We start from the raw sequence: 25,728 nt of genomic DNA, 5'->3' as shown, positions 1-25,728 counted from the left end.
ACAGGCTAATCTGAATTCCCCAGATAAGCCTCCATAGCTCAGGAACTTTGGTTCAGAGAATTGAGCAGAGCAGAGCAGATTATTGGATGACATTTGCATTAATGATGGAGAAATGGGCATGAAGAAATAAGCTGCTCTAATTATTGTCAGGGGTCATGTTTCACTGTTGCGGGGAATAGCACAGAGCTTATAACGGTGAGGAGGCAGTATAAAGCCTAATACAGGCTTCGTGCTGACTTCTTTCACTCCTTCTGGCAGCTTGAAGGTGAATGCTCTCAACAGATTGGAGAAGAGGGTGATCAGTTCCATTTTCGCCAACTCCTTCCCTATACATACACGGGATCCTGCAAAAGCAAATAAAGCAAAGCCAGCAAGTGAGTAGCAGGTCTACATAACCACCAGTATTTTACCCCCTTATTCAGCAGCCAGTGTGAGAAGGTCTCCTTGAAGGGACCCCAAATTCACAGTTTCACTTACTAAGTTTGGCATTTACCTGCACCAAAGAGCACCAGTTCTTCTCTATCCACAAATTTTCCATCCTTGTCCAAAAAATGACTTGGGTTGAACTTTTCAGGGGTCTCCCAAATCTTAGGATCAGAAAAAACTGAGTGTATATCTAAAACAATAATGGAACCCTGCAAGGAAAACCAGCTGGTTTAGAATGTGTCCACATCAATCTCTTTTGCTTTTGTCCCTTGCTGTCTTAGTGCTGATTGTCTTGGAGTTCCAAGGATTCTCTTGAAACTTAGAATTCAGTTAAAAAACAGCATGCCAAAATAACGTAAGAAGAGCCCGGCTTGGTCAAACCAGTGGACCCTATTCCAGGGTCCTGTCTTACATTTTGCCCAGCTAGTTGGCCTGATATTAATGGTAGAGAGTTTATGGTCACTTCCACTAAGTCCAAATATCTCGGGTTAATCAAGGGAAATATCCCAGTTTAGCCAAAAAGTTTGCACGGTTCCCAATCCTAAAGCGGGTTTATCTTGCGATATTTCCCTTATCCTAGGTTTTTCAAAAAACAGCTAAAATCATGATCTTTTCCCAAAATCCTGAGTTGAATCTGCTTCCGTGCCAACACCACGGGAGGAAAACAGATTTATTTCCCCCACCCTGCTGCCTGATCTCCCCGCCTTAAATCATGAAAGTTTCACTTCTGCTGAGTTGCAGACCTCCCTTTCTGAAACATTCCATAAGTGAGTGTTCTATGCTTTGACAGCCCTTCCAGGAGCCAGACAAGCAAGTCCCCGTGGGAAAGCAAGAACACCCTGTTCCTGCTCGCTCTTGTCAAGTGCTGCTTGCTAGCCAAGCCAGAGCATGGAGAACCAAGCCCTGCAGCTCCTGGCTCATATTCTTGGGGGGCGGGGAGAGAAGAACCTTACTGGCAGGATAATCTCACCCTGTGACAGCCCCAAAGACCAGTCAAATGTTATTTGGTATATCGGGGGGGGGGGTGAGTGTCTCTTGCTGTGGTTTCTTGCATACCTTTAAATGTGGATGGGACATAGTGCTTTGCCCAGTATTGTGCCAAGATATATGTAAAAAAGAGTAAAAGTTCACTAAAAGGTCATCTTCTAAGTTAGCAGAGGTTTGCAAAACCCAGAGGATGGAGACAATTAGTCTAGGGGCAAAAGTAGCAAAGATTGACCTATAACATGACTGGTGAATTCAACTGTAATTCTAGACCAATGAGAGGCTGTTGCATGGGCAGGGAAAAGTATCCAGTTGGATGTATGCATTGTATGTGCTGTGCTAAGTTGAGATACAGATAGAGACTGAGTTAAGCTCTGTGTGTGTTGAACTTTGTTATTGCTGAAGTGTTCTGTATAGTATTATAGTCTTGTATAGAATACTTGTGTAACCTTGCAACTGCTAAAGTCAAAACCTTCCTATGGAAAGCACATCTTGCGTGGAGAGTATTCTTTTCCAAGTGTGGTAGAAGGTTGTAGTGAGTGCAAGAAGACTACTAAAGACTTCTCATCTTACCAGAGTGACTCCGCTTTAAACTCTGCTGATACATTGGTCAAAAGATTTTACTTTGTATGGCACGACATGCTTGCCATGTTGCTCACTGCACAGGCTCCTTTCCAAAGCTAGAGAAAAAGTGGCTTGCGTGTCCTACTTGGTTTTCCTGCAGTTGCTGTGGATCTGCCTATCAGAAGCATTCCCTTTGGGGGGGAAGAGCCAATCAGATTGCAGCACACTGGGGATGCTGGAGCAAGCAAACTTCATCTGCATTATAAAAACAAAAAAAAGCCAGCCTTGTGCGAAAGAAATAGAAGTATTTCCTCCCAGTCTTAACTTGATTCCTTCATGGAAATGGGCACCCGTGTGAAGGGAGAAACCAGGATAAAAGAGACCTAGATTTTTAAATACCGAATGTAACCCAGTATTATGTTGTCTGGCCTGAGAGTAGTCAGTAAGTTTTCATGGCACAAGAAGCCATTTGAACCTGGTTTTTAGGGGTCCTTGTCCAACATATTAATGACTACATTTTGACTGAATACATTTCTTCAAATGCCCCCTGGATAGTGTTTGTTTTTTAAATACGTTCTTTACCTTAGGAATGAAAGAACCAAGAATGGTCACATCCTGCAGAGACAGTCTAAAGTTCCCAACTAATAGGATACATTTGTAACGCATGACCTCATGAATCAGAGCAAAGGTATAAGGTATTTTCTTCCGATCTTGATAGCCAATTGCTTGCGAGGCATCGTCTAGCTCCTTTTGGACTTTCTCTGGGGAAAAGGATGGACAATATAAGATTTACTTTGGACACCACTTTTGTCTGAGGATAGCCAAGCGATCATTCAAGGTTTCACTGTTTCTCGGTTTACTGTTTGCTCATTGCTCGCCTCGCTCGCTCGCTTTACTTACTTCGCTTACTACTTACTTACTTACTTACTTACTTACTTACTTACTTACTTACTTACTTACTTACTTACTTACTTACTTACTTACTTACTTACTTACTTATTATGCTTGTATACCGCCCTGCTCCACTTCTCTACCAGAAAAATACCAAGTCACTAATTCTCCCACCAGTTTTTTATAGACCCCACTTTGTGCTGATAACATTTATCAGCCCAAAGTTACAAACTCTTTAACCAACTGATAAGAACTGAATGACCCTTGTTTACATCACATAATTCTTATTCACCTTGGATATCTGGATGAGTCACCATAAGAAGCAGAGCCCATTGCAGAGTTTTGGATGTTGTGTCAGTACCGGCGATAAAGAGGTCAGAAATACACTGGAACAGGTTTTCCTCATTGTATGTTGAAGTAGGGTCCTTCTTGCTCTGTTATTGACAACCGGAGGAAAAAAGAAACATGTTTTACAATGATTTTTGCTTTGACTCTCAAATATGTTATCCAAAGACTCATAAAATGTTTCTAGAAAAAAGAGAGAAGGAATCTAATGGGATGGACTTGACAACCTGAACAATTGTAGAACTGTCATCTGGTTTTTCATCCATGGGTATAAGGCTATATAAAAAGTTCAGGAGCAGCATCAGATCAGTACAGGCTCCCAGAGAAGATAAGATACCCAACAGAAAAAATAACAGACATTTACTGTGTCCTGTTTTGTAAAGAGAGTTGGATTGTGTGACTTCAGAAAAAATATAAGTTTCTTAAACTATTTCACTACTGTGTCTCTATGGTTGTGGCCATGGTCCAAATGGTTTAGTGATGGGAAAGGGGAAGTTTGTTTCTACCTTTTAAATTCTTGTAAACAAACAAACAAATAACCTTTATTAGAATCCCTTTATGAGCCTTCCTGATAATGGCATCCAGTCTCAGTGAACTTTGCTTCTTGAGACAGTGGGGGGGGAGTTGAGAGAGTTCTGAGAGAACTCAGCCAGCAGGCTTCATGTGTAGAAGCAGGGGGGAAATAAACCTTTGGGGGGGCCCATAAAATTGAATCCCCAGAAGTAAAGTTAACCAAGCCTGGATGCTATTACCAGGAGGGTCTCCTGAAGCCATCTTGAAAGTCTGGTGCTTCTGTCTTCAAAAATGTGCAGCCTGTACAGAAATTCCCCTTTGGCAACAATGGAGCCAAGGCACTGCAGAGCAGAGAATCTTGGGTAATTTGGGGGGTGCCTGTCAGGGATGCATTTTTAAAGCTAATGCCACCAACATTTCAGGGTCTCATCCAGAGAATGTTCTGATGATACCACCAGAGTTTGGTGAAGTTTGGTTCAGGAGGGCCAAAGTTATGGACCATTCAAGGGGTAGCCCCATCTCCTGTTAGCTCCCATTGGAAACAATGGGTGATGGGGGCACCCACTTTGGGGGTCCATACATTTGGACCCCCTGAACCAAACTTCACCAAACATAATTGGTATCATCAGGACAGTCTCTGGATGAGACCCTGAAATTTTGATGCTATTAGCTTTACAGATACATCCCCTGCAGGCACCAACGCAACAAAACAAAAAAATACCAAAAAAATCAGACAGACCCGAATGTTTCGGATATACCCAAATGTCCAAATATGTTATTTGCCTTATTCAAACATACAGATAATTTTATGCCTGAATAAATCCGAATCCGAATTTTACCGAATTTCTAGGGTATTGACCAAATGGTTCAGGTGAGCTGAAATCACAAAGTGGATACTTACTTTCTCCATCTGAAGTAGATAGTAATCGATGAAGTCTTGCGGTTCATGCATTGTTTGTTCTGCCCTGTGTCTTTCTGTCTCTTTCCTTGCAAGTGACCGCATGACATCTACAGAGGCAAATGCCTGCTTGTATGGCCATGGGATGTGTTTCATGAGCCATGGGAACCCTTCATACATCTGCAGGAGGGGAAAGAAGCAGCAGCAAATTCTCCACTTCAGTAAACAGGCTAAGCAGCATCTTCAGCCTCATGGTCTGGATTACACTTGAGGGCAAGCACATTAACTGTCAGCAAAGGAAAGCCTGTTCCTGGGCCCAGATCTGGATGACAAGGAAGAGATGTGAGAAAGACATCGTAACCTTTTGGTGGTTCTGAGTTACCCAAACACAGCTGCAGGCGGCAGCCAGTTTTTGTGGGGGGATTAGCAGGAACACGTTGCTTAATTCTCACACAGTGGATGAGGACCTTCTTGACTGCGGGATGATTTCTCTCATCTGAACAAGAAGCAGGGACAAATTCGCTTCCCTTGACCACCAGTGGGGTGCACTTTCCTCCTCTATTAACAGTTCTTGTCCTGCCCTCTGTAAGGAAGGCAAGAATACTTTGAAACTTTGTTTTGAAGTTCTTGTAATAGATTTTATCTTATTTCTCTGCTTTTTGTAGTGTCCTTTCTTTACTTTATAGATATTTTTTTAAAATCCTTCTCTCTCAAGCTGTGCTATTGCTTGGTCAGCTGAAAGAATGGCTGAGAGAAGCTTATCAACAGGGTACCTGCTCTCCTGAACTATGATTCCTCCAACCCCCTAACCCCTAGGCCAGGGAAATTAGAAACTGCAGCTCAAATTCTGGGTTCTGGAGTGACAGCGGTCACACAGATGGGAAAAACACTTTGGGACACAGTGTCCTTCCATTGCAGGGCGTCAAGAATCCTGCACAATTCAGCCATCCAGAGGTTACATACATAGCAGTGATTGCACAATCCTTGCATGACCTGCAGGGAGGGGCAAAGCTATCCAGCATACCAAGGAAGACAGAAGATCCTAGTACCATGATTTCTAACTGAAATCCAAGGGGAAGGTAGAGTTATTGCACTAAACAATAAACTATTTTTAAAGCGATAAACTGTTTCACAAATCACTGAACTATTACACTAAGCAATACATTATTGTGCACTGAACAATCATTTTGTCATTGAGAAAAGTGTCGTCGATGGATACTAACAGTACAAATACTGGCATGATGTAGTGCTTAAGAGCAAATGGACTTAATCTAGAAAAATGGTTTTGATTCCCCACTCCTCCACATGAGCAGCGGACTCTTAACTAGGGAACTGGATTTGCTTCCCTGCTCCTCCACATGAAGCCTGCTGGGTGACCTTGGGCTAGTCACAGTTCTTTCTGAACTCTCTCAGCCCCACCTGCCTCACAAGATGTTAACTGTGGGGAGGGGAAGGCAAGGAGTTTGTAATCCCCTGTGAGTCTCCTTACAGGAGAGAAGGGGGGGGAGTATAAATCCAAACTCTTCTTTTGCTTCTATTATATTTGTGTGTTTGTGTGTCTGCAATTTTTAAATATTTTAATAGGTTTCTCATATTCAAAAAGGTTGTCAACCTCTGGTAAAGAGTTTGCATGCAATTTATTTTAGATGACAGCAACTGCGTACTGAAACTGTCACACAGAAATGAGGTGTTGAAGGAAGAGTCAGCATCTTCTTTGGCCAAACAGTGATTCTCTATGGAAGATTGTTCCTGCTTAACTACCAGATCAATGATGGAGGTGGAGCTCTTCAGTCCCCTAGTGGATAAGACCTCCCCCCCCAAAAAAAGGGGGCTAAGAATTACTTCTGTGGGATTTAGTTTTCCACTAAAGTTACAGGACACCAAAGCTTGTGGCAAAAATGCTTATTGGTAAACACTTCTTCCAAAACCTGCCTCAGGAATGAACTTTTGAGGATATTCTGATGTCCTGTATGAGAGAATTGTCAATTTCTAGGGTGCCTTGTAGGAAACTGATGATGAACTGGACTGGTTGGAGCTGGGAGCGGTTGCTCGATTGAGATTTTGCTTAGTTACCTTTTGCCCAGACTCCCCCGCATTTTATGGCCACTTGATCCTTCTGTTTATTTGTCCATATCTCCTATACAAAGGGTGTGCCTAGTGACAACCCACTCACTGTATCTGAAGAAGCAGGCTGTTGTCCATTAAGACTTTTGCTACACTTCATTGTTTTTTGAAGTGCCAATAGACTATATATATATTTGCAGGTAGAGACTAAGACTGATGTCAGATAGATGATATGAAAGGAAAGTCCATCGCGGAAGTCTTGCAAAAAGGGATTTTAATGATTTCAATATACCTTATATACTCGTGTATAAGTCTACTTTTTCAGCACATTTTTATGCTGAAAAAGCCATCCCTCTGCTTCGCTCTCCTCTGCCTTCTTCTCTGCCTCCCCCCTTTCAGCCACTTTCTCTGCCTCTGCTTCGCTCTCCCCTGCCTTCTTCTCTGCCTCCCCCCTTTCAGCCACTTTCTCAGCCTCCTTCTCTGCTTCACTCTCCTCTGCCTTCTTCTCTGCTTTCCCCCTTTCAGCCACTTTCTCTGCCTCTGCCTTCTTCTTGGAGGTGGCCAGCCCCTGGCTCTCGGTGGGTGACCGCCAGTCAATGTGGGTAAGCTGGACAAGCTGTTGGATGAAGAGGTCGGTGACAGACACCTTAGGATTGGTGAGATGGAGGTCAGTGGCAGAGACCCCCAAATAGCACCCGACCGTATCTATTTTTATTTTTGAAATTTATCAATAGCTGCTGCATTTCCCACCCTAGACTTATACTCAAGTCAATAAGTTTTCCCAATTTTTTGTGGTGAAATTAGGTGCCTCGACTTATATTTGGGTCGACTTATATACGAGTATATACGGTAACTGACAGAAGCTTCCCTTCACATTACACTTGTACTACTTCAGAATTTTTCAGATTATTTTACCTGAATTCTTCAGATTATTTTAACCTGAACTGAATTTTTCAGATCCTTTTACCCGAACAGAATTTTTCAGATTCTTTTACCTGAACAGACATAAGAACATAAGAACATAAGAACTAGCCTGCTGGATCAGACCAGAGTCCATCTAGTCCAGCACTCTGCTTCTCGCAGTGGCCCACCAGGTGCCTTTGGGAGCTCACATGCAGGATTTGAAAGCAATGGCCTTCTGCTGCTGCTGCTCCTGAGCACCTGGTCTGCTAAGGCATTTGCAATCTGAGATCAAGGAGGATCAAGATTGGTAGCCATAGACTGACTTCTCCTCCATAAATCTGTCCAAGCCCTTTGTTGTCCATAAATCTGTCCAAGACACTTTGTTGGAAGCCACCCTAAGCCCATGAGCAGAAGGGGGCATATAAAACCAATAACTAAACAAACCTGCGGACTCTGGGGATCTTTAATGAACCTACTGCCACTGAGGTAGCCTTTGCTTGCACATGTGGCACTCCTATGCATCTATACCTGAGTAACCTCCTTCTGTGGCGAGACAAGGAGGTACGTCACAACTATCAGAGGTACAGCAGAGCTTGAGTTCTCCTTCCTTGACTCCCAGGACATCGCCTTACCCTCATCCTCGAGTTGTAGCCTGCTCCCACCATTATTATCCCAAACATTTACTGCCTCTTCTCTGGAGACAGACCCTGAAGAGCTGATGCCAGTCTGAGGCTAGACAATACTGACCTTAAGGGACCCATGACCTGATGGAACAAAAGTCATTTTCATGTATAAAGTCTTTCTCCCAGCACTGCTTTATCATCCGTGCAGTGAGATGCCTTAATCTCTTCCAACAGAAAAGCAAAAGACTACTCACAAGGTTAAAGAAGGAACCTCCAAATCTTATAATATAATCAATGGCTTTAATTAGGTTGAGGAATTCTTCATCATCAACAGTATACCGATGTCCAAAAACCAGAGCACATACCACATTGCAGACCGAATTAATGATGGATAATGAAGGGTCAATTGGCTGCCCTGAAAACCAAGGTATATGCACAACATTAACAATAGTTTTACCTCTTTTAAATGCAAAAAATCAGATTGCTTTCTCGTCTGAAAGCTGCTGAACCTGAGTTGGCCTCTTTTGATTTTTTTCTGTAGTGATGCACTGCTGACCCAGCAGCACTGTGGTAGAACGTTGGGACGCCAATGGACCTACGGCCTTGCTGGTCGCACCGCACCCCCACTCCTCATCCCCCTATGAGTCACGGGTCATGAACTGTCTGGCTCAGTCACCGGGCGCAGGGACAATGGTCTTGCCCCCAGGTGAGGATTAGGCTCAGACGCTTACGCTCCTCTCCGCACGTAGCCAGGTGAGATCATGCATCACATGATGATCTCCAGGTCTCCCGGTCTCCCGCTCATCTCCCTACCCACCTCCTTACACGCCCACAATGAAACCCTTTAATAAAGGCGCGAGACGAGCACAGGGAGAGTTGTCAGGATCATGAAAACCCGCTGCCTCTGTTGCTGACGCTTCCTCGCCAGATGAAAACCTCCTCCTCGCCTATTCCTAGCTGGTAATTTACCCCCTGCGGGTTGATTACAAGCTGGTGCCGAAACCCGGAATCCTCGAACCTCCACCCTGCTCACCGTCGCTGGGGAAGGGTCATGAGCACTGTCCGCTGGATCGTGGGCGCGATCCAGGGACCACCGCGCTGTATCGCCTTCTGTCCTCTGGATCGGGCAAGCATCCAGAGACACGGCCCTAGGACACTCTCTCGTCCGACGGAACACCGGTGAGTATGGAGCTTGCAAAAGCAGGGCTTTATGACAAGCACGCTGGATCTAACTGAAAGTTTTAACGAAATGCAGGGTCCCCGTGAAGAGAAGGGAGCTGGGCGCAAATTGGTTGAGGAGATTGAAGCTCAGTGTCCATGGTACCCAGAGGGGACATTGGAATCTTAAGGACTGGGAAAACATCGGGCGCACTTTTCTTCGCGACAGAGCCCTCGCCCGATGTCGCTGCTACTGACGCGGAGACAATGTTTTGTCACATCAGCCTGCAGACCTATGGCTCCCCTTTGCTGTAGGCCGCCTCCTTTCGATCTTTCACCTTCAATTTCAACCCCGAATTTTCTATCCACTAAATTGGGCCTGTCCTCCTTCTGCCCCTCGGCTCCTTCACTCATCCAAACTTCTCCCCGCTGCTCAGTCAGCTCTCCCCCTTGTTCGCCATTTTCTCCGCCACTGTGACCAGCTTATTTAATGGCGCTGGGTTTCAAAACTCGCGAGAACGTATTAGCCACGATCTGCAGAAGAAAGAAACCTGGACGGAAGACGATGCCGGTGATTCTTGCATTGTGCCCCGGCCCACTTCACAGATACTGAGGGGAGGGTGGCCATTCGGGCGGGTTGTCGAGCACCGCCCTTTAAGCTATAACATCCTCACTGAGCTCGGCGAAAGCGGGCACTCCAGGAGTCACCAGCCCTATGTGAGAGGTGGCATGCTAGAGGCGGTCACGTAGGAATCACTTAATGGTTCCGGACGCACTGGAAGACCACCTTCCGCGATGCTCCTGAGCCCTGCACAATTTGTGATCTGGGAGAGCGAGTTCGCCGGCAATGTTTTAGCAGGGCAGCCGCCCGGGCGGGCGCCACACAGCCGCTTCAGCTTCTTAATGGGCCTTGATGCCTTCAGTAACCCTAACAATCAGATCGGGTTCTGCCGGGTGGCCACCCTACGGTCGCCTGAATGCGCCACAAGGCGCTTTTGAAGTGTCCCCAATGCCGGGCAGCCAACCAAAGTTTTTTCTAGCACCCGGCAGAAGCCTCAAGAGCCCTATGCTGAGTTTGTGAACAGGCTCCAGGAGGCCCTCAAGAGGCAGGTTGACAACGAGGAGGCCCAGGGCGAAACTCCTAAGCGCCTTGCCAAGGAGAACGCCGCTGAGTGCCGCAGTTTATCACAGGCCTAGGGAAGGGAACCTCCCCGAAGGCCGGACATGCTCTCAAAGCCTGCCATCGGGTCTTCGCCCATCAAGCCAGCCTTCTGTCGCCAGCTTCTCTCCGCTGCCATGAGGCAGCTCCGACGAGGTTTCAATTATGCAAGCCAGGACATTTCCTCGAGGAATTGTAGGGCTGCCCGCTGGGGGCCACAACCCTGGACGGAGGAGGGTCTCTCCCAGAAGGCTAAGACCCCCAGGAAAGTCTAGGGCCGGGCGCCCCACGCCCGCTGGGAGGCCCTCGGCATCTCCCCAGCCCGAACCAAGATCCGCACCTCAAACCCTTCCCCGAGTTCCCATGAGATCTTCGCTGCTCCAGCTCAGTATAGTGATCCCATCCCCACGGAGACCATTAGGGCTGGTCTTGCCAAAGCTTCCGGCCAAGAACAGGGTTGTTCTATCATCCCAGGGGTCATCGACCCCATGCACCAGGGAGCCATCCACATCCAAGTATGGACAAACATCCTGCAGAAACTGCCAAGTTCACGGAACATTCTGCCTCTATGCTCTCACTTGAGTCTAATCTAAGTTCAGCTAATCTAAATCTCGTTGCTCGCCTCTCCCTCTACGCCTATATTTCCTGCTCTGCTAGCCCCTTCTACTTCCAAAGTCACTCTCATGCCTCCGGGCCAGTGCCCCCAGAATGGCACGCGATTTCAAAATCTCTGCAGAGTCCACAGTCACTGAATTGCAGCAGAAAGGAATGCTGACGGAAGAGACTGCCGCTTTGAGCTCTCCTCAGAATGCCCCATAGCCAATCTACAGGACAATGAGGCATGGAAAGGGGAAGATGCTCTGACAATGGCCTTAAAGCCAAAAGTCCTTCGTGAAGAAGAAGCCCCTTGGCCCCTCTCCAGCTGTAAGGTTCAAACCAGATCTCATAGCCTCTGAGCCTGTGCAAAGTGTGCCCTAAGCTCAAAGCTCCCAGTGGCAGCAAAATCAAGCCAGCACCTCAGAGAGCAAAATCTCAAATCAGAGTTGCAATCCCTCCTCGCTACTTTATATGTGCTCTGTATGCCTAAGTGTATGTTCTGTATGTCTTGCCCCTTTCAAGAGACCCCCCAAAAGTTTCCTCTATAGGGGATTCTCTCCATTGCTTCTAAGCCATGCCTTGTGCTTCACCAAAGTTTTTCTCCTTCTGATTATGTGTGCCAATGCCTTGAAAGGTTTTCATTTACAGCATCCGGCTTTAAACGGGACACAGCTCAAGTGTTCTCTCAGGATACCGATGGGACCTGCTTCAAGCGCTTCCATCTTAGTTTAAACCTTCAAAACTTTTCTTCAAACCTCTCCTTGAGAACCTTTTCCTTCGGGTCCATCTGAGCCTACACTGCTGCCATTGGATGGGCTTAAAGCATTTCTATGAAGCCAAAATCATTTTCATGCTCCCACATTCCTGCTGAGGGCTCCTGGCTAGTCACAGTGCCAGGGGTCTCTCAGCCACACTCTATCTTACACAGCCTCGCCATGTGTAGGAAGGAAGCCTAAACCTCTGCCAAAGTCCTTTGGCCGAGGAAGGTAGAGCTGACTTCCAAACCCTTCCTGCCTCCCCTTTCTGCACACCCTCCCTCTTTCTAATGGGCTGACGCACCCCACCTCTAGATCTAGGATCTGATAAAGGGCTTTTGCAAACCCTCTCAATTTGCTCCTGTGATCAAACCTCAAGCCCAGGAACTGTTTTCTTTGCATCTTCTATATCTTTCCTATAGACGCTTATATTACTTATATGACTATAATTGTGAATTGTCTGCTATGCTTTTGGTGAAAACCCACACCTTAGACGGTGATTGGGATTGTTTACAAACAAACATCAGGACCTTGGGATATGACCTCTCCCTTCTCCTAAGCCTTCGGCAATTCCTGCCTTGTATCTCTTAACGCCTTTGAATGTTGCAAGTGATCGCTCTGAATGGGCCAACTGGCGCTTTAACGAAAAGCTTGGCCAAAACAAATCGAAAAAAAGGGGAGTAGTTCCCCCCCCCTATTGACTCCAATCAAGGTCTCATCCAGCAGACCATATCCAAAGTACTTCCCTTCTCTATTCTCTATCAAAATTGCCCTCCCCACTCAGGGCTCGGGCTTTCCATTGTCATCTATAAGAACGAATTAACCCAGCCAGCACGCAAAACCCTGGGGAAAAGGCCGCTTGTTTTTTTTTCTCTTCTATACAGGAGCCCAGCTCACATGCCAGGCCAGCCCCATCCCGGAGAATGGAGCGGGCCTCCTGAGATCCGACCCCGCCACTCTGTTGAGAGAGAGAGCCCGACACCCTCCAGCCTGGGCCAAGATGGGAGGGACCTCTGGAACCAGTACACCCATTCTTCCACGGAGATCGCAACCCAGGCTGCCATTCGGCCAGCTATGGCTCAAAGGTTGGCGCTTGTGTGTCGCTGCCTCCTCATCTACAGCCTATTCTCCCTAGTCGGCCTGGCTGAAACTTGGAATTGCAGCCAGGAACATTCCTGATAGATTAACCCTTGAACTCTCCTCGCTGTTTTCAGCCGCTTGAATAATTGTTGGAACACTTCTCTCACAACCTTGCTCAGTGAGAATCACTGAACCTGCAATGCTAAAGACTATCAGTAGCTCTCCCTACGGCTTTTGAGAAATCCATGGACTCTAACGCCATCGCCTGTAGCTTTGGTAGTCAAACAGCAAGAGCCATGCATTGGACAATTAGCCAACCACGGTTGCCTTCCTTCCGCCCATCATCCAGCCTATGTATCGCTTTAGCCATGTTTTGCTGTTTAAATTTATTGCATGCCCTAGTTTTGAAGTTATGTTATTTGTTATTGCTGCATTTCCGCCTGTCTGTCTGCCGGACTCTCTGCTACTCCCAGGCTCCACCCCAGGAGCCCGGATCGCCACGCCGCCGCTTCTGCCTTTCGATCCTCCTGTCGAAAAACGACGCTGGTCGCCTTCATTTCCAAGTGGAGCTTCCGTTCCTCGCGAACTTCCCTTGTGGAGCCCCGGACTTGTTTCCTGTAACAACACCAAGACTATTGGTCGGCTGGCCTGTGCGGCTTCCATCAATTCTACCTCCATTGCTCTGGCCAGCTCTGGCCAATCCGAAGCAGCAGGAACTGGCCACAGTTTAATTCTAGAGCAATCGCAGCCGCCATTGAGTTACTTCTTATTGGTTATTACATCACTCAAAATGTGGGCCAGAATGTACATAATATGTTGTTGTTTTAATCTTTCTGATAATTCCCCAATTGATTCATATGAAAGCACGCGTGAGCTGCAAGAAGTTGTATCTTAATCACTGAAGTATGATGTTTTGCTCCCATTGGTGAGTCATCAGCCCTCTGGAGCTGGCTGCCGGAGGATGGTGGTTGGAGTGTTATTGTACAGCTCTGCATTGGGTTTAATTGTGTGCCCTGGATCGCTATCGGATCTTGTTTGCGCCTCAATGTGTGTCTATTATTGCTCTGTAACGTATTGCAAGAAGCCCCTCGAATTTCCCTTTTACCCCGCAGCTGCCTCTAATGTTACACTAAGCAGCTTGGCCAGCTTGACCAGATGGCCCGAGGAGGATTGACAAAGCGTCCTTTAAATAAGCGCCTTAGCATTTCTCGTCCCCTTTTTTTCTAAAATGTAAAAAAAAGGATGGAGCATAGTGGTGATGCACTGCCTGACCCAGCAGCACCGTGGTAGATGCGACGTTGGGACGCCTTAATGGACTGCTAATACGGCCTTTGGCCTTGGTCGTGACTCCAAGCGACTCTCTACCCTCATCCCCCCCCCTTATGAGTCACGGGTCATGAACTGTCTGAAGCTCAGTCAATGGGCGCAGGGACAATGCAAGTCTGCCGCTCCCCAGGTGAGGATTAGGCTCCAGACGCTTTACGCTCCTCTCTCAGACGTGAGCCAGGTGAGATCAAGTGCATCACATGATGATCTCCAGGGTCTCCCAGTCTCCCCGCTTCATCTCACTCACCCACCTCCTTACACGCCCACAATGAAACCCTAATAAAAGGCTAAAAGCTGAGATCTAGAGCACAGGGAGCTTGTCAGGACTATGAAAACCCTCACTTCCTGTTGCTGGCGTCACTGGCCAGATGAAACCTCCTCAAAGCGCCTTCGCCATTTATTCCCTTAGCTTTACCTAATCCTGCGGGGTTGACTACATTTTCCTTCCTACTTTTGCTTTAAAGTTTCAGTCCAGTTGCATGCTGATGAAATGGTTCTGTGATCATAAATCAAGACAGATGAGACAGATGCAAGCTAAATTTGATGCTTTCTGTGAGAGGGAGAAATTCAGCATTAATTATTCAAAAAAGGGAGTGGATTATGGAGAACCATCTAAGAAATATGAATGGACTATTGAGGGACATCTAAGTCAACAGTGGGTATGTTTGAAATATCTTGGGGTACATTTAGTTCAAGAACTCATTACGGTTTCACAAATTATTCAGTAGATTCTGAGGTTTTCTTTTTAATCTGAAAGAAGGTCAGCTAGAAGATCCTGTGCTTGCATATGCACAGTTTTGTTATTGGCTCTGAGATTTGAGGTATCTGTAATCATAAAATGTGTGCATCTGTGTGTCCATCCATCCATCTGGGGAAGGCATAACTCTTCAGAAAATAAATCTAGGAGACTCAGGATAGGCCATGGAATAATCATGGGAGTGGAAGTGCAAGAATGAAGGGGTGGGGTGACAGTTGAAAGAGTTCTGAGAGATCTCAGCCAACAGGCTTCATGTGTAGGAGCAAGGAAACAAAATAAGCCTTTGGGGGGGCCATAAAATTGAATCCACAGAAGCAAAGTTGACCAAGCCTGGATGCTATTACCAGGAGGGGCTCCTGGAGCCACCTTGAAATTCTGGTGCCTCTAACTTCACAAACGTGTAGCCTGCTTACACACTCAGAAATTCCCTATTGGCTAAAATGGAGCCAAGACACTGAAAAGCACAGAAACTGGGCAAATTTTGGGGGTGCCTGTCGGGGGTGCATTTTTAAAGCTAGTGGCACCAAAATTTCAGGGTGTCATCCAGAGACTGATGATACCACCCATGTAGGTGAAGTTTGGTTCAGGGGGGACAAAGATTTGGACCCTCAAAGTGGTAGTCCCCATTTCCAGTTAGCTCCCATTGGAGTCAGCTGAGGGATGGGTATAACGGCTTGACCCCTTAATCTCCCCAAACCAAACTTCACCAAACATTGTAGGTATCATCAGGACAGTCTCTGGATGAGACCCTGAAATTATGATGCCTCTAGCTTTAAACATGTGTCCCCTACAGGCCAGAATGCGAAACAACATCAAAAAATACCAGACGAACCCGAATTTTTCAGGTATACTTTTTTGCCTGAATAAATCCAAATCCAAAATTTACTGAATTTCTAGGGTATTGACCAAGCCTAGGGGATACACTCAGGTGGAGGAGTGGGGAATCAAACCCAGTTCTCCAGATTAGGATCCACTTACACCATGCTGGCTTTCAATAGGAAATGGAAGCATGTCTACGAGGATCTGCTTGCGCCATGTGGAAGAGCAGGAAAACAAATCCAGTTCACTAGGTTAGAGTTTACCTGCTCTTAACCACTACACCATGTTGGCTCATACAAGAAGTAACAAGTACAGATGTGATGGGATAACCATCCCATAAAAGGTTTCTGCAGAACAGAACAGGCTAACCCCATCCCAGTTAAACATACCTTTTGCATGTGCAAAAATCTCAACAAGCTGAAGGGCTTCATTTTCTAGTTGGCTCTGCACACCTTTCTTTCCCAGTCCCAGCCTCCTCATGGTCACTATTCCAAACTTCCTTTGCTGCTTCCAGGTGTGACCATTTGAGAACAAGATACCTGAGGCCACCGAAAATCAGTGAGACATTATAACTGGTAGAAATTCATGTTAATAATGATTTGTCAGCCCGGGAGCTATGAAATCGAATGTAGTTCATGTCTAAACATGTATTCACTCATTCATTCAAAGTGTGAAATACTGAGCTTTAGAGCACTGGTCTGACTCAGTGACAGCAGCTGCTCATGAAATCGCAGAAGCTGGAAGGTGCCATTCCTTCTTTCGACGTTTACTTGTCTCCTGGAGCTCGCTTAGTCGCAGATGGGCCAGGGGACACTCTGGCCTGCACCCAGAGCCATAGTCTCCAGGTTGTGGGCATGTCCCCCCGGCTTCTGCAGGACGAGCTGGAAGCCAGGAGACAAGGTAGGCATCTCGGCAACGGGCAAGCACCTGTGCGGCGGCTGCGCCCGGCTTCACGCCGCCGGACCGGCCCATGCTTAACGGTCCTCCGGGGGGGGGGTGCGCCTGCATTGTTTATGCCGATGCTCCCCTGTACCATTGCGGTGCGGAAAGGGCCTGAGTGAAATGTGGAATTTGCTCCCAGCAGGCATAGACAGCTCTAACAGAGGATTAGATTGATTCATGGGAAGAGAGGTCGACCAGTGGCTACTAGTCATGGTGATTAAGGGAACTTCCATTTTCAAAGACCATCAACCTCTGAAGTACAGTGCCAGGAGGCAACATCAGGAGAAGATCTTGGCCTCTGTGCCCTGTTGTTAGCCTTACAGAAGACCTGGTTGGCCGTGGTGTGAGATAGCACTGCTGGACTTGACGGACCAATGTTCTGGACAAACAAGGCTATTCTGATGTCCCTAAGTGGAATGTCCCCTTTACTCAGCAGAGCTGCACACATGAAACAGAAAAAAATTCTTGTTCATCTTCCCTTGAACCCTCCCTCCTCACAAGTTCTGTGACTTCCAGACTGATCTCATAGGGCTCAAAACTCCTGCATCAGGGGCCCAGAGTAGGACCTAGGAGTTTCTCCAGGGAGGTTTACCAGGAACTGGCACCTTATCAGTTTCTGTCAGCATGGCCAATTGGCCATGCTGGTAGGGGCTGATGGGAATTGTAGTTCCTGAACATCTGGAGAGCCGCAGGTTCCCTACCCCTGGTCCAGAGGAATATAGTAGAACTACACCTTCCACATACTGAGTAATGGTGATAATGCCTGCTGGATAGAGAAATCTCAACTGGCCGAAACTTTCATGGTTTTCTCTTTTAAATATAGACTTTCCCTTCAATGTTCCTTTATTATTACTCTGGAATTAAAACAAGTCCAATGCTTTTATAAGAACTTACCCTTTCCTTTCGTTACATCTTCAAAGAAAGGGGTCAGTGGTCTCCCAGCAAATATTTCTGAATGCTTTATTAGTGCTTCTTTTATACTTTCAAGTCCAGACAGAACTATAACAGGCTGAGTTCCTCCCCAAAGAGTGAAAACGTTTCCATGTTTCTTTGCCATCTGCAGTTAGGGTAGAATTAGATAAATGTTACATTCTTTTGCCCCCATCCCCATTAACATGGGATTCACTATTCCGCGCCTCTGCTGACCTACATGACAGCTTGCTCCAACATGGAGGTTTTGCTTTATACCTCCCACCCCAAAATACCCCTGCAGTGTTTTTTATTTGGGCTCCAGCACCACATAGTCATGTTGTGGGAAGAGCCCCCTCCCCCTCCCATTGCGTGACCATTTGGATGGGAATTTTCCCTCCCAGAGGGAGGTGAGAGGGAGCGAGTGTTCCTTAAAGCTGCAGAGCAGAGAAGAAGCTTGAACATCTTTTCATGGCAGGCCTGCACAAGCACAGTCCTGATATATGTCTGCACTGAAACTCACTCAGTGAGCTACAGGTAAGTGCAACGTTGTATTTCTCTGTGTCTTATTTGCCTGGGGATCACTCATCAGAGCTACCTGCTCTTTTTGTCACCCATTTGCCCTCATAAGAACAAGCTAGCTGGATCAGACCAGAGTCCATGTAGTCCAGCTCTCTGCTACTCGCAGTGGCCCACCAGGTGCCTTTGGGAGCTCTCGTGCAGGATGTGAGAGCAATGGCCTTCTGCTGCTGCTGCTGCTGCAGAGCACCTGGACTGTTAAGGCATTTGCAGTCTCAGATCAAAGAGGGTCAAGATTGGTAGCCATAAATCGACTTCTCCTCCATAAATCTATCCAAGCCCCTTTTAAAGCTTCAAAAGCCCCCTCAAAGCTTGATTTGATAGAGCTGGACTCAAAAGAGCTGGGTTTTTTTCAAAGGCTTTGACTGCAGATGGAGCCTGATTAAACACCCATTGCCCCACCCTTGGCTGTGCAAGCTGTGAGGGGAGAAACCTGTAGATGTTGCCTGATGGAGTGTCTGATACAGAAGGGCTCTTCTGTAAGGCTTTGGCTGCAGCTTGCCTTTAGCAACATTTCATGGAGATCAGTGGGCTGCAGTAAGATACTGTCACACATTCATGATTATAATCATTTGTATGCAGTTCAATGTGCATATTCTTCATGTAGCTTCACAGCCTATGTAAGGCTCAGCTGCTGGTCTGGCATGATACCCAGTCTTCTGGACTGACTCTTGAGAAGACAGTTTATGTGCATGACTGGAGAAGTAGCAGATTTATTATTCTTTTATTGCAAGCAGTTTTCATTGTAGCGTTATGGAGCAGCAGTGGCGTAGGAGGTTAAGAGCTCATGTATCTAATCTGGAGGAACCGGGTTTGATTCCCCACTCTGCCGCCTGAGCTGTGGAGGCTTCTCTGGGGAATTCAGATTAGCCTGTACACTCCCACACACGCCAGCTGGGTGACCTTGGGCTAGTCACAGCTTCTTGGAGCTCTCTCAGCGCCACCTACTTCACAGGGTGTTTGTTGTAAGCCCCTTTGAGTCTCCTGCGGGAGAGAAAGGGGGGATATAAATCCAAACTCTTCTTCCAAACTCTTCCAAACTCTTCTTCTTATAAACTTGCTTTGAGAGTTCTCATAAATGCTACCAAGATCACAAATCTAGTTCCCCAGTCTGTCACTCATGGGGAGGAGCAGGGAATCAAACCTGGTTCTTCAGATCAGAGTCCACCACTCTTAACCACTACACAATGATGGCAATTTTAGTGTATTTAAAGATGGGTTAAAGCATTATTAAATGTGAAGCACTTTGATTCATTTTGGAGAACTGAGAGGTTTTGATTAGTTATTGTCAGGACACTATCTGACTTTCCGTTTTTATTTACTACACATCTGTATGGAAAACTGAGGGAAAAGATTACTACAATGAATTGTTATTGTTGATCTTTTTTTCTATTGTGTAATAATAGAAGTCAAAAATCCCCCTTGGTACTCAGAACAGTTGTCATAAGAAAGACATATATTTATCAGCCTCAAATCTCCTATGGATTTGCTTCCAGCAACTTTCCAACTACTCTGCACTCATCTATGCATATTCAAGCAATCCATAAATAGTTTGTTTGTTTTCATTTCAAAGACACGGAACAGGACAAAATAAGAAATGAATAAAACAATGATCCATCCTCTGGTCACATTGCAAGTGAGATTACTATAACATGCTGTACGTGGGACTTCATAAGAACATAAGAACTAGCCTGCTGGATCAGACCAGAGTCCATCTAGTCCAGCACTCTGCTACTCGCAGTGGCCCACCAAGTGCCTTTGGGAGCTCACCTGCAGGAGGTGAAAGCAATGGCCTTCTGCTGCTGCTGCTGCTCCCGAGCACCTGGTCTGCTAAGGCATTTGCAATCTGAGATCAAGGAGGATCAAGATTGGTAGCCATAAATCGACTTCTCCTCCATAAATCTGTCCAAACCCTTGGCAACCAAATTATTGTTTGTGGTTGACTACAGGGATTATATCACCCCTCAGCTGAAAGATCTGCACTAGTTACTCAGCTGTTTCCAGGCATAATTGAAAGTGCTGGAGCAGCAGTGGCGTAAGAGGTTAAGAGCTCGTGTATCTAATCTGGAGGAACTGGGTTTGATTCCCAGCTCTGCCACTTGAGCTGTGGAGGCTTCTCTGGGGAATTCAGATTAGCCTGTGCACTCCCACACATGCCAGCTGGGTGACCTTGGGCTAGTCACAGCTTCTCGGAGCTCTCTCAGCCACACCTACCTCACAGGGTGTTTGTTGTGAGGGGGGAAGGGCAAGGAGATTGTCAGCCCCTTTGAGTCTCCTGCAGGAGAGAAAGGGGGGATATAAATCCAAACTTCTTCTTCTTCTTTTCTTTAAGGCACTAAATAATTAATAACAACAAATAAATGAGTGTGGGGTCATTGTGGAAATATACAGGGGGGGAGCAGTCCCTTTCTTCTTAGCACAAGGCACACCTTTCTTTCCCAGTCCATTAATAACACTGGTCTGACAGTACTATGCCTGGAAAGATGATATATCACGGCACTAGAATCAACTAGGCCCGTAATTGCGACAGGGGGCAGGGCACGTGGTAAGAGCTTCAGAGGAGGGGCATGCGTGACTCTGGGCCAGCCGGGTGGTTGCACCATACCACCCAGCAATGAGCGTGCTGGCGCACGTGGCCATTAGGGTGGGGCACACAGCTATGTTAGGCGTCACATGGTTGCTCCAGCCAGTGGTGGGATCCAAAAATTTTAGTAACAGGTTCCCTCGCCAGCCCCCCCTCAGCAAAGGGGGCAGAGGCGTACCTAGGCAAACCTGAGCCCTGGGCAAAACCTGAGTTGGATGCCCCCCCATGGGCAGCCACCCCACCACGACCCCCCAAAAATTTTTTGCAGTAGGTCATTTCTAAATCATCATCACATTGTAGAAAATGCCCCAACTCACAAATCTGAACACAGCAATGGTGAAACACAGAGGTTCTTTGATAGAGACTGGTGAGATAAAAGGCACGAAAGGCTGAGAATCCATGAATTGCGGTACCTGAAAGGGATTAACCCAGTTCAGGGAGTTACATCATTAGTCGCCATTGCTATATGGAACCTTCACGTTCAAAGGCAGGATGCCTCTCGGGGAGGCAAGGGCGTGGAGATGGAAAAGCGGACCCAATTAGTAACCCCCTCTCGGCACACACAAATAATTAGTCACCCACTCTCGGGAACTTGTGAGAACTTGCTGGATCCCACCTCTGGCTCCAGCCTTTTTTGATGCCTGGAAGCAAACTGACCCACCTGCCCTCCCTGATGGAAGGGATGGGAATTTTAGCTTTTTCATCGTCACAGCCCTAGAGGGGCAGTTTGGGCAGAGGAGCGCATCTTTGGGGGGAGGCCGAGCCTGCGTGCCGGACCTCCCCGCCTATGGGGGCCTCCATAAGAGGCTTGGGGCAGGTCGGACGCGGGGTGCATGCCGTAAAGGCCTCTGCAAGCGAGCCTGACACCCCAGCAGTTTGGGGGCCAGAAAGGAGTGGCGGATGCCCCGTGGCCCAGTACCTCTCTGTCCTCCCCAATAAGATTGGGGTGAAGCCGGGATCAGCCATGGATGCTGACCAGCAGATAATGATGCGCTCCTCTTGCTCACCCAGCTTCGGTATAATAATAATAAAGGGCTGTGGCCCAATTTCAATCCAAGCCATGTCTTGTGGTTATTTACAAAGAAGCCTCTGCAATATTTTTCTAGTTTAATAACAAGCAAGTCTTTTTAGTAGTAAAATTGAACTTTGTTATTTCAACAGATCGTAACAGGAGATACGGACCATGCAGGGTTCTGGAAAGCCTAGTATAACTAATAATAAAACAAATAACAATATTCATTCCTTGTAAGTAGAGCCAGAGAAGATCTCAGTGTTCCCAGAACGCATACATTCTGACAGGCGAACAAACAAACCTTGATTAAAATGAAAATTGGGGCAAGCGTCAAATTACTGCCATAATAGATGTCTATTTAAAAGGACAATAGGGTGTGTTTTTTTTTTTGAAGGGAGCGTAGACTGCAAATGATGAAGTGGTTGCAGAGTGTGTCAGGAATATTTTCCGTAAGGGAAGGAAATATCAGTAGATGCATCCTGCTGCAATGAGCTGCATAAGCAAATGAGGAATTGTAACTTTTCGAATTCTATGTTGTAGAGCAGGGGTAGGGAACCTGCGGCTCTCCAGATGTTCAGGAACTACAATTCCCATCAGCCTCTGTCAGCATGGCCAATTGGCCATGATCGCCCTGCCAATCGCCCTGCCAATCGCCCTGCCAATCGCCCTGCCAATTGGCCATGCTGGTAGGGGCTGATGGGAATTGAAGTTCCTGAACATCTGGAGAGCCGCAGGTTCCCTACCCCTGTGTAGAGTAATCGGTTTTGGAGTGGTGTATTCTTCATCAATATGTTGTGCACAATGTGATGAATACAAATGCTTAAGCACATTATTATTATTATTATTATTATTATTATTATTATTATTATTATTATTATTATTATTATTATTATTATTATTATTATTATTATTATGCTTTTTCGAGGTCTAACCAAGATGGCGTCCGTGTTGGAGCTCGGCAGCAGAGCTCCGCTACTTACAGGTTTTTAAATATCCTCTTTGGAATTTTAACTTGAGAGAACTTGAGAGAACTTGTACCATCCACCTATATGGTGTTACCCCACAAAATCTGGGAGAGGACGCAGCATTAGAAGCAGTATTAGAAGCCTTAAAACTCCTTAAAACGCTACCACCCGCCACAGGACTATAATATGAGGCGCCTGTCTCCTACCGTGCTTTTTGTTTTTTATCTGTCGGGTCCCGCGTCTGCTCGTGGCGGTTGGACACCCACGCTGCCTCAAGGGACCACGTTAACAACGGGGGTGTCAGTGTCAGTGGTAAAGACCCCCCCAGCCCCGAAGCCAGTCTCCGGAGTCCCTGGGGAGGCGGCAGAAACAGCAGCCCCTAGGGAAGCGGCAGAAACGGGGAAAGCCGGAGCCGGGAACAGTCGCGGAGCCGGCTGCGGAGCCGGGACTGGCAGGGGAGCCGGGGACGGCTACAATTGCAACGGGGGTGTCGGGGTGCTGGGGGTGTCAGTGGCAGAGACCCCCCAAGTTCAGCCCCTAGAGTTCCCCCTGGAAAGAGTGCAACTGAGCCGTCTACAATCCCACCGGGAGCCTCGTGCGCGAGCGGAGGCGGGGACGACAGCACGGGTGGAGCCGGAGCCGGCAACGCGTAGCCCTGGAACAACTCCAGAAGAAATCGACCCCGCTGCTGGAGAACTGACGATCGTCCCAGCTAGGCCTGATTGTGAGGGTGGGGCCTCACAAGAAGCGGAACATGTAACTGGCAGCTTTTTTGCAGCCCAACACTACTGCTGCCTTTTTAGTCTTCTTAAGATCCAGCTGACTGTAGACGGTGATCTCCGGGCAGGAATCGGCACCTTTGAGACCTGGGAGGAGTGGCCAGTGGCAGTGGTCCTCCAACTGTTATGCCGCCTGCCCTATTATTATTTGCTTACCATTTTCACCTATTTTACCTCCTGGACCCTGTATAATCCTTGGTTTCAGGGGCTAATACAGAGGCTCCGCCTAGGTGGTGTGGGCCCTGGGTTTGGATCCTTCTGTAGTGACTGGAATACTGTGATTATCGGTGACCACCAGAGGGCGCAAGTACAGAGGAGTGGTCCCGTACTCAGCTTTGCACTGTGTTTTAGAGGCAGCTTTGGCCCATTTTGTTTCCCCTATGGAGCCTGGCTATTGTTAATAGTACTGTGGATATATATGTCCCCCGTTGGTGTGAGCATCAGGAAGCCATTCTAGTGATATCCAATCATTGAGATCTTAATGCTGACCGATATTTATTGACATCTCTGGCTCTGGTTATGTTCTGTAGTTGGTGTAATTGTAAGTAGTTAGTGGGAAATTAGTTAGGAAATAATTAATTAGGAATTATTAAGTGTTGGCTGTATTGTTATTTAATTTAATTTATTGTAATAGGCTGCTAGCTAGATAGATTCAGAAGAGTACAGCCTCGATTCACTATAAGTGGGGGAGCCCCTGCCAGGAAGTTGTGATAAGTTAAGAGACTTAGGGAAATGGGGGAGCCACCCATGGGCCTAGGGATCCCGGGTGTTGATGGGACGGGGCAGCCATGATGGTAGACGGTGGCCATATGAGAGAAGATGGGAGAGATACAGATATGTTCTCACCACCTTCTGACCTCCGCTTCTATCCTTCCGAGGGACGCAGGTGGTAGGGTTCCCCGCCACTCTGCTTCATTACCTGGTGTTGATAAATGCCAGGTCCATAAATAATAAGACCGCTGTCCCTCCGGGAGGATATCTCGGAGATCAACAGATGGACTCGGCTTGCATTACCGAAAGACCAGGGTGCGAGAAGGGAAGACCGGCCGCCTTTAGGCGGTGGTCTCCCCACCAGGTTTCTCGCGATGCCTCCACCGGGTCAATGCAAATCACAGTGGGCCGGGGGGGTGGTGTGGCAATGTTCAACTGCGTGATACCATCCCCTTTAGGGCCGTCCCTGTCCCAGAGATCACAGGTCTTGAAATGTGTTGGCTCTGGAGTGGATGGTCTCGGAGAGGTTGGCAGTCCTCCTGCGTGTACCGGTCACCTAGAGCACCGGGGGACGGGCCTGCCGCGGCTGCTGGAGGTGGTGGCTGACTACGCTATGGCTCCCCAGACCCTACCGTCTTGGGGGACTTCAACGCCCATGCTGGACACCGCCTCGTGCGTGGCGGCTGCAGACCTAGTGTCATCCATGGCGACGCAATTCTCCTCAGTAAGTTCTGGCCCCACTCATGAGGCTGGGCATACACTTGACTTGGTCTTTGGGTCGGGGATTGATATGGTCATATCCTGTACAGATAGAGTGCCATGGTTCGAATTCATTATGCTCTGAAGAACCGGGATGGACGTGCTGGGCCAACATCTCAGTTCAGGGCGACGGGCGGATGTATAACTACCGCTGAGACTTATGGATCCTATTGGTTTCCTTGAATGCTCTGCGGGACCTCTTGAACTTACCGGCACCTTTGATGGGCCAGGTGCGGGAAGACTGGAATTCCCGCCTTTCCGGCGCTATCGAGGTTGTTGCTCCCCGGCGCCCTCTGCTCTCTCGGGCCGCTGGCTCCTTGGTACACTGAGGGAGCTACGCTGTACAAAACGGGAGCTCAGGACGGCTAGAGCGTAGTGTGGAGGAAGTCTCGTGACGGAGCCGCTACAACATCTTATAGGACGCTTATGAAGGCCTATGAGATGCAAGTGTAAACGTATGAGGCTAAGAGGGCATTCTTATCCTCCTCTCTTGCATCTGCAAGGGGCTCGCCCAGCACAATTATTTCCGCATCATTCTGTCACCTCACCCTACTGTCTGAGGGCTCTACAAATCAACAATTACTATCAGCTGTGAGGCATTTATGAGCTTTTTTTGCAGACAAAAT

The 25,728-nt window shown here is 47.4% G+C and overlaps 1 protein-coding gene across 1 annotated transcript; it reads right to left on the bottom strand.

Annotated features, from left to right (window-relative positions):
• Positions 1 to 153: 153 nt before the first annotated feature.
• On the bottom strand, positions 154 to 17,861 carry LOC125438162 (cytochrome P450 2J5-like). The gene is made up of 8 exons (XM_048506398.1): positions 17,699 to 17,861; positions 16,252 to 16,401; positions 8,466 to 8,626; positions 4,625 to 4,801; positions 3,158 to 3,299; positions 2,557 to 2,735; positions 494 to 635; positions 154 to 344 (listed from the first exon to the last, which is right to left on the bottom strand). The coding sequence occupies exons 1-8, from the start codon at positions 17,859 to 17,861 to the stop codon at positions 154 to 156; spliced, it is 1,305 nt and encodes a 434-aa protein (XP_048362355.1).
• Positions 17,862 to 25,728: the final 7,867 nt, after the last annotated feature.

The sequence above is a fragment of the Sphaerodactylus townsendi genome, linkage group LG08 (genome assembly GCF_021028975.2).
Source record: "Sphaerodactylus townsendi isolate TG3544 linkage group LG08, MPM_Stown_v2.3, whole genome shotgun sequence".
Taxonomy (NCBI): Eukaryota; Metazoa; Chordata; class Lepidosauria; order Squamata; family Sphaerodactylidae; genus Sphaerodactylus; species Sphaerodactylus townsendi.
Note: the sequence above shows the minus strand (reverse complement) of the source record. Positions and strands in the feature narration are given on the sequence as shown.